This window comes from Tupaia chinensis, unplaced genomic scaffold, assembly GCF_000334495.1.
Source record: "Tupaia chinensis unplaced genomic scaffold, TupChi_1.0 Scaffold000704_1, whole genome shotgun sequence".
NCBI lineage: Eukaryota > Metazoa > Chordata > Mammalia > Scandentia > Tupaiidae > Tupaia > Tupaia belangeri.
The window spans coordinates 2548742-2557118 of record NW_006160227.1 but is presented as its reverse complement, the minus strand read 5'-3'; the positions used below and the strand labels follow the sequence as shown (position 1 = coordinate 2557118).

General features: G+C 59.8%; 1 protein-coding gene across 1 annotated transcript in view; it reads left to right on the top strand.

Moving 5' to 3' along the window:
- The window catches only part of FGD5 (FYVE, RhoGEF and PH domain containing 5), a 134864-nt gene that overhangs the window by 112489 nt on the left and 13998 nt on the right, over window positions 1-8377 (top strand). Inside the window, 3 exon segments of the mRNA XM_006160678.2 lie at window positions 2802-2885; window positions 4158-4237; window positions 7803-7902. Of these exon segments, the coding sequence (XP_006160740.1) occupies window positions 2802-2885; window positions 4158-4237; window positions 7803-7902 (264 nt within the window).

Sequence of the window (8377 nt, the reverse complement as noted above, 5' to 3'; positions counted from 1 at the left end):
CCGCGTGGTTGCCAGGGGGTGCTGCCATGGCAGCAGGTACTCGAGGGGCAGTCACAGAAGAGCTGGGTCCACTGGCAGTGCCGGGTGTGGGTCCTTGTCCCCAGGTAGAGCCAGGCGTCCCGTGCGATCCCCCAGCACGCCGTGCCAGACACCTGAGGCTCACCCACGCGTCTTCACGACCCCGGCCCCTGACCCCGGCCCAGCCTGGCTGGGCCTTGCTTTGTCCCTCTGGGAGAGGGGGATGACATGGGAGCAGCAGCGTGAGGGTCGTGCAGGAGGGCAGTGAGGTATTCGTGCGTGGTGCCAGCCTATGCCGGGCGCTCGGTGCTGAGCGCAGTCGGTCCCTCGTGATGAGGAGGCAGCAGGAAGGGGCTTGCCAGGCCTCCCCCAGGGTCGGCGAGCAAGTGCCCCAAGCCCAGTGGGCACCCGCCTGTGGCCAGTACATCCCATGGGAACACAGCTGCGGTCCGTGTTCAGCGCCAGTGGTTGCCTTGTGCCACCATGGCAGAGGGGTAAGCTCAGCAAAGCCGCCTGGCCTACCCCAACCCCGACCAGAGACAGCGAGGCCTGGAAGGGGGTCCTGACTGTCTAGCAGGTCCCTGTCCAGGCAGAGTCCTGCATCTGGAAGGCTGGGACCCTGAGGGCCAGCTGGCAGGAGCTGTCCACTCTGTCCCTGTCCCTGAGGCACAGGAAGTGTCATCCTGAGGGTCTTGGACACTTGGATGCCTCTTCCTGTCTCCGTCCACAGCACCCTGAGTTCGAGGTGGCCCCCAGCGTGGAGGGCTCAGTCCTGTGCGCAAGGCCCCTGCAGTGGAGGGCTTGTCCGGGTTCACGGCGGCCTGTGTAGACGCTGTTCTCTATCAGCAGTGCTAGTACGGCAAGGGGGCTCAGGCTGGGGTGACAGGGCGCAACCGCTGTCACACCACTCGTACGCAGCGCCAGGCACTCCCCCGTGACTGTGACGGTGCCTCTGAAGACAAAGTGTATTTTACCTACTGCACTTTTCTACAGGGCACCTGTGCTCGCCAGAGAGAGATACACGCACGCAGAGAGTAAGGCCCCTCTGGGGGACGGCCACACTGCGATCCCTTCTTCTCCATTCTCTTCTTGGGAACTTGAGGGCACATGCCCAGTGTGTTCCCCAAGCTGCTGGATCTGGGACTCGAACTGCGTAGTCAGCCATGTGGGAGCCAGCTGCCTTAACCTCCACGCCATCTGCTAGCCCCATCATTGAACTCTTTTAGCGAGACAGAGACCATCTTTCCTAAGGAGGCGAAGTGATTTTTCTTATTTATTTTATTGTTTTGTAGGAGAGGTTTTTGTTATAGGGCACGTGTGCTCACCAGAAAGAGAGAGAGAGACAGGGAGACAGAGAGAGAGAAATCACCCCCCCAGGGGGGATGGCCACGCCGCAATCCCTTCTCCTCCATTCTCCTCTCGGGATCTTGGGCACACACGCACACGCGCCTGGCGTGAGTTTAAGCCACCGGCTCCGGGATTCGAACCATGGTCAACCACATGGGAGTCCAGCAACATAGCCATTACGCCAACTGCTGGTCCCGAGTGACTTTTCTTACGTTCTTCCTGTCTGCCATTTATGTAGGAGTACTTCAGTCATTCAGACAGCAGCTGTTTAGTGAGCAGCTACTACCGCTGGGTGCCGGCGTGAACTGGACCCGCCAGGTTCCTGTCCCTGAGGAATCTGTTTCCTTCCTTTCTCCCTCCCTTCCTCTCCCCACCTTCTCTTTCCCCTTCTCTCTTTCCTTCCTTCCTTAACTGTATGCGATCGAGGTTTCATTTATTGCGTTGTGTCACCCCTGCTGGCACTGACAGGCCATTTCCAGCTCCCCAGGAAGCCCCCAGGCCCCTTTGCAGCCCCTTCCCCCCCAGGGCCCGGCAGCCGCTGCCTGACTCCCATCACGGAAATGTGCACGCGTGTGTGTCTGACGTCCCTCGCCCGGCGTAGTTCTCAGGGTGCCCTGTGTCGTGGCCGCGTGTCTGCGGCCTGGCCCCGATTGTCCGGCGGTGTTTTAGTGTGGACGCCCTGGTCTGTGTGACCTTTCGCTGATTGACAGACATGGGTGACGCTCCTCAACCCAGGCTGTTAGGAGCAGCCGCTGGGCGCATTCCCAGACGTGGCTTTTGGAGGACACGGAGCTTGCCCCTCCTGAATGTGGGAGTGGGTTCTGGGCAGGGGGTGGGGGGGGTCTGGGTTTTTTTTTTTTTTTATTCTTTTCCCCTTTTTTTGGAGAGGTTTTTGCTATGGGCGCGTGTGCTCACCAGACAGACAGAGAGAGACAGAAAGCCAGAAATCACCCCCCAGGGGGAATGGTCACGCCGCAATCCCTTCTCCTCCATTCTCCTCTCAGGCTCTCCAGCGCACACGTGCCCGGAGTGAGTTTTAAGCCACCGGGTCCAGGACATGAACCACGGTCGACTATGTGGGAGTCCAGCAACATAGCCATTACGCCAACTGCTGGTTCCTGTTTTATTATTATTGTAATTTGCTATAGGGCACATGTGCTCACCAGAGAGAGAGAGAGAGAGAAGCAGACAGGGAAAGTGAGAAAACAAACCGCCCAGTCTGCGACTCGAACCACCGTCGGCCATGTGGGAGTCCGGCACCTTAACCGCCATGCGACCTGCTGGCCCCATGCGGGGTGGCTCACGTTTTCACACAGAATGGTTTTGCTCACCTGTTGGGCTCTCAGGGGGAATGCCAGGTGCCTGGAGTCCTCTGTGGCTAGAGGCCCAGCACAGCCCCGGGGCCAGGCCACACCTGACAGCTCCCCTCTCCCCAGATGACCGACGTGCTCCTCTACACCTATCCCCAGAAGGATGGGAAGTACCGGCTGAAGAGCGCGTTGGCCGTGGCCGGCATGAAGGTAAGCCCCTGGTGCTGGGCACCCTGGGGTGGGGGCAGAGGGGAGACCCCAGGATAGAAGGAGACACATAGATCAGCTAGAAGAGGCTCTGGGGAAGCAGTATGAAACGTGAGGATGGCGGGTCTTCCAGGGAAAGGGGAGGCAGTCAGGGAGGGCCTCCTGGAGGAGGGGATCGAAGTCCCTGGAGTAGACGGTGTTTGAGCAGATGGGGAAAGGACGGGGGAAGAGCCATCCTCCCACGGGGAAATGCTTAAGCCAAGGCATGGAGGGAGGAATTAAGTTGCACGTGGTCAGTTTAACTGTGCTGAGACCCCTGCCCGTCGTGTCCTAACCCCGGGGCCTTTAGTGGGTCACACCACCGTGTGGCCATCCCAGCTCCCGGCTCCAGGACTTCCCTCGCTGGGACTCCGCCCCGTCCCTGTGCCCAGCCCCAGCCCCGGGCACCCACCACCCACTTCCTGTCTGGATGGCTCTGGTTCCTCTAGGGACCTCGGGGAGGGGAGCCACTCGTTTGCCCTGTCGCTGACTCGTTCCCGTGACCCCGAGGCCTCGAGGCGCGCCCCACGGTAGCACGTGTCGGATCCCCTATTTGGGGCTGGCCGAGACACCGTTGTGGCCAGAGTGCATTTATCAGTCCCTCGTTGACGGCACCGGGTCGCAGCCACCTCTCGGCTGTTGGAATCACGTGGCCGTGAAATGATGTGTCCCCTGTGGCCGAGCCCAGTGTCACATCTGGAGGACGGCGGCCGTGGGAGCTGCTGGGGGTCTTGGGCGGCAGCAGGTGTGCGGAGTCGGTTCTGGTACAGCACAGAGCTAGGACTGGGAGGGGACCGCTGGGGACAGTGTTGTCATGGCGGCTGTCAGACCAGGGCAGAGGGAGGATGGCTGGGGGCCCTCACACGGCCCGAGGGGTCCCTCGATCCTGGAGGCTCTTTGATATGGGGAAGGGGAGAAGGGGGGGAGGCCTGATGCCCTTTGGAGCCCAGGGACCTTCAGAGATGGCTGGCGGGGGCCTGCGGTCATGAGCAGGTGTTGGCCCAGCCCGAGGTGCTCCTGGGCACTGCTCCACGGCTGCCCCGGCTGGGCGGGCGGCCACGGCCTGCACAGCCCCAGCTGCTCCTCCAGCTCCCACCCAGCACCTGCCCTTTCCGGATGAGGAAACTGAGGTCCGGAGCGGCGGCAGCACTTCTGGGCCGCTGTGTTAGTCCACGGCCAGGAGAAGGGACCTGGCTGCCCTGCCCTGCCCACCTGAGGGGCTGTGTCGTTTTCCAGGTCAGCCGACCCGTGATGGAGAAAGTGCCCTACGCCCTCCGGATCGAGACCGCCGAGAGCAGCTTGACGCTGTCTGCGAGGTGCGGGCCGAGGGTTCCGGCAGGACTGGGTGGGGGGATTCTTCCTTTTTCAGCGTTTCTAACTCTTTTGGGGTCACGGAATGTGATAAAAGTTGGCTTCTTCCTCCAAAGACATGTCTATACTTGTAAAATACTAGATATAACGTGGGGGCTTCTAGAATGCCCTGTTTAAATATAAGAATAACAATAGCAGGGCCGGCAGGTGGCACCGTGGTTCAGATGCCGCACGTCTGCGTGACTGACCGCAGTTCAAGTCCCAGGCCTGGCAGCTTGCTTTCTCATTGTCCCTTTCTCTCTCTCGGTCTTTCCTCTGGTGAGTGCATGTGCTCTCTAGAAAATGTTTAAAAGTAATAATAAATACAATTAAATAATTCTTTTTAAAAAAGAGTAACGGGGGCCAGCAGGCAGTGTGGTGGATAAGGGCACTGGATTCCCACATGGCCAACCATGGTTCAAGTCCTGGACCCGGTGACTTTTTTTTTTTGGAGAGGTTTTTGCTATAGGGCACGTGCGCTCGCCAGACAGACAGAGAGAGACAGAGAGACAGAAAGTGAGAAATCACCCCCGCCTCCCACTCTGTAGGTTGAGTGACACATGGGAGTGGGGCATCTGTTTGGCGATTGAAAGGAAAACTTGAAGATAATATAGGAAATGAGTCTTTTGGGACCAGTAGGTGGCGTGGTGGTTAAGGACACTGGATTCCCACATGGCCGACAGTGATTCAAGTCCCGGACCCAGTGGCTCTTTTTCTCGCTTTTCCTTTCTCTCTCTCTCTCTCTCTCTGGTGGTCAAATAAAAAAAAAAAACTAACAATAACAAATGGAATTAAATAAATAAATTATTATTAAAAAAAATACTAACAGCAGCTAACATTTGAAAGTCCTGTAGATGATTGGGTCTTTACAGCAAAATGAACAGTGAAAGCAAGTAGAAAAATGTGCACCTTGGGACCAGCAGTTGGTGTAACGGCTCTATCACTGGACTCCCATACAGTCGACCATGGTTTGAGTCCCGGCAGCTTAAACTCACGCCGGGCGTGTGTGCGTGCGTGCCCAAGATCCCGAGAGGAGAATGGAGGAGAAGGGATTGCGGCGTGGCCATCCCCCCCTGGGGGGTGATTTCTCGCTTTCTGTCTCTGTCTCTCTCTGTCTGTCTGGCACACAAGTGTCCTATAGCAAAAACCTCTGGGTGGTGGTGGTAGGAGCTTCCCACATCCCAGGGCAGGCCGTGCACAAGCTCCCAGGCTTGGAAACCAGGGAGGCCCCGCTCCTGCCCTAGGCAGCTCTGGGCTGGGGTGGGCCTGGTGGGGTGTGGGGTCCTGGGTGGCAGCAGTGCCCTTCGTGGGGAGGTCTGTCCTGCTCGTGAGGTGGTCCCGGGTGGAAGTGGGGCGCACGCATGCACTCTCGTCTGCGTTTGCTCGTGAGCATTTCGGAGCGGCCGTGGAGGGCTGCTGCGTGCTGAGCCCTGGGTGCGGGAGAGTTGGGAACAGGCCACGACACGGAGCGGTGAGCGTGGACATAGCTGACAGAGTTAGTGTGGCTTCACGGGCATGGCGCCTGCCGCCCTGGACAGCTCTCGGGCTGGTCACCGCCTGCGGACCTTGCCGTCCCTTCTGTGCCTGGGGAGTGGGGCCTAGAGAAGGGTCACGGAACCGTGTGAGTCAGAGCCGGGGCTCAAACCCAGACCTGTGTGACCCTGAGCCTCTGTCCTCTGCAGTCTATTGTCTGGGGTAGAGGGAGCAGCTGCGGAGATGGTAGGCATGGTAGGCTTGACTCTGCAGCTGGGGGTGAAGGAAGGCTTCCTGGAGGAGGTAATGCCTGGGCGGGACTCCACGGCTGCCCTTCCCTCCTATCCTCTTGAAGTCAGGGCAGGAAGAGGCCCGGGGCTTGGTTCCATTCCCCCAGCTGTGGCTGAGGGTGGAGACGGGCCACACTCAGGCCTGCAGGGGGCCTGCCCATCTCTCAGGTGGGGACAGGTCCGTGTCCTCAGGGAGTCACCTTTCTGGTGGCCCAGACCCTTGTGCTGACAGCTCTGGCGGGACAGCAGAGACCTGTGCTCCCCTTCTGAAGGCCTAGCGGCCCCCCAGGCCGTCCAGCCCCCTTCGCTCCCTCCGCCTCCTGTCCCTCCCTGGGACGGGCTGCACGCAGATGTGCGGGGCGAGCGCGACACCTAGCGGCCTCTGGGAGAATGCCCACCCAGCAGCGGCGGCCGCGCACCGTTCCAGCGGGGCTGTCTCCCCCTGGGGACATGGGATGGGCAGAGGGACCTGGCGAGTGAGCGTCTGGGGAGCCTTTGGGAAAAGGAGGACAAGATGGGGACTGGGTGTAGGTCAGTTTCTCCCGCTGCTCGCCCTCCCCAAGGACCCAGCCACTGTCCGCTGCCAACCCGCCCTCCTAGATCTCGACCCAGGGCCAGACAGCACAGCGGTAGCACACCGCTCTGTGTGTGGCTGCCCACATGGGAAGGTCCCAGGTTCACATCCAGAGAACCTCCCGGAGCATGCGGGGCACACAGGCGCCCACGATCCAGGGCCTGCCAAGGTTGGTGAGGATGCTTTCTCCCCTCTCTTCCTCTCAAAAGAGAGAAATTTACTTACTAATTTTTAAGAGTCGGGACCAGCAGTTGGCGTAATGGCTGTGTCACTGGACTCCCATGTAGCGGACCGCGGTTCAAGTCCCAGACCCCGTGACTTAAACTCACACTGGGCGTATGTGCTTGCGTGCCCGAGATCCCAGGAGGAGAATGGAGGAGAAGGGATTGCAGCGTGGCCATCCCCCCTAGGGGGTGATTTCTCGCTTTCTGTCTCTCTGTCTCTATCTTTCTGGCAAGCACATGTGCTCTATAGCAAAAACCTCTCCAAAAATACATACATGTATAGGGACCAGCAAATGGTGTAACACTTAGTTGCTAGACTCCTACATGGTCGACCATGGTTCAAGTCCCAGACTCAGGGGCTTGAAACTCATGCCAGGCATATGTTTGTGCATGCCCAAAATCCCGGGAAGAGAATGGAGAAGGGATTGTGAGTGGCTAACCCCCTGAGGGGTGATTTCTCACTTTGTATCTCTTTGTCTCTGGCGAGCACACACACCCTATAGCAAAAATCTCTCCAAAAACGGGAGACTTATTTAATTTTATTTATTATTAATTCACTATAGAGCAAGTGTGCCCACCAGAAGGAAAGAGACAAAGTGAGATATCAAGCCACCAGGTCCAGGACTCGAACCACAGTTAGCCACGTGAGAATCCAGCACGTTAACCACCGTGCCACCTGCTGACCCAAGAGATATATTAAAAAAAAAAAGTCGCAAGACCCTTCTGGCCCTCCGGGGCTCGCGTCGCCCTGTGCCAGCCCTGGGGGTTCGAGGAACACTGTAGTACGTGGACGGATGAGGAAGCCGGTCCAGCGCCAGCGGGCATGCTTGTCCTGCTGGTCACCTGGGGCGGAGACTCGAACCTGGTCCAGCAGGTGCCTGGCGCCTTGGCAGAGAGGCTTGGGTTGGGGCAGAGGGCGGGTGGGGGCCAAGCGGCTCTGCTGTTCCTGCTCACCGGGCCGCACCCACAGCTCCTGCGCCGAGAGGGACGAGTGGTACAGCTGTCTGAGCAGAGCCCTGCCCGAGGACTACAAGGCCCAGGCGCTGGCCGCCTTCCACCACAGCGTGGAGGTGAGTAGGCGGGGTGGGCGGGGACACCCACCCGGGAGGAGGTGAGTGGGCGGGCCGGAGCCATCCACTGGGGAGGTGAGTGGGCGGGGCCATTCACCTGGGAGGAGGTGAGTGAGGGAGGGGTGGGGCCATCCACTGGGGAGGTGAGTGGGCGGGGCTGGGTGGGACCAACCACCTGGGAGAAGGTGAGCGAGCAGGGCGGGGCCATCCACCTGGGAGGAGGTGAGTGGGTGGGGCCATCCACCACAGGGTGGAGGTGAGTGGGTGGGGCGGGGCCATCCCCCCAGGAGGAGGTGAGTGGGCGGGGCGGGGCCATCCACCCTGGAGGAGGTGAGTGGGTGGGGCAGGGCCAACCACCTGGGAGGAGGTGAGTGGGTGGGGCGGAGCCGTACACACGGGAGAGGTGAGCGGGCGGGGCCCAGCGAACCACCTGGATTCTGTTCCGTGGTTGCGGCTCCCCTCTCCTTGCCTTGCC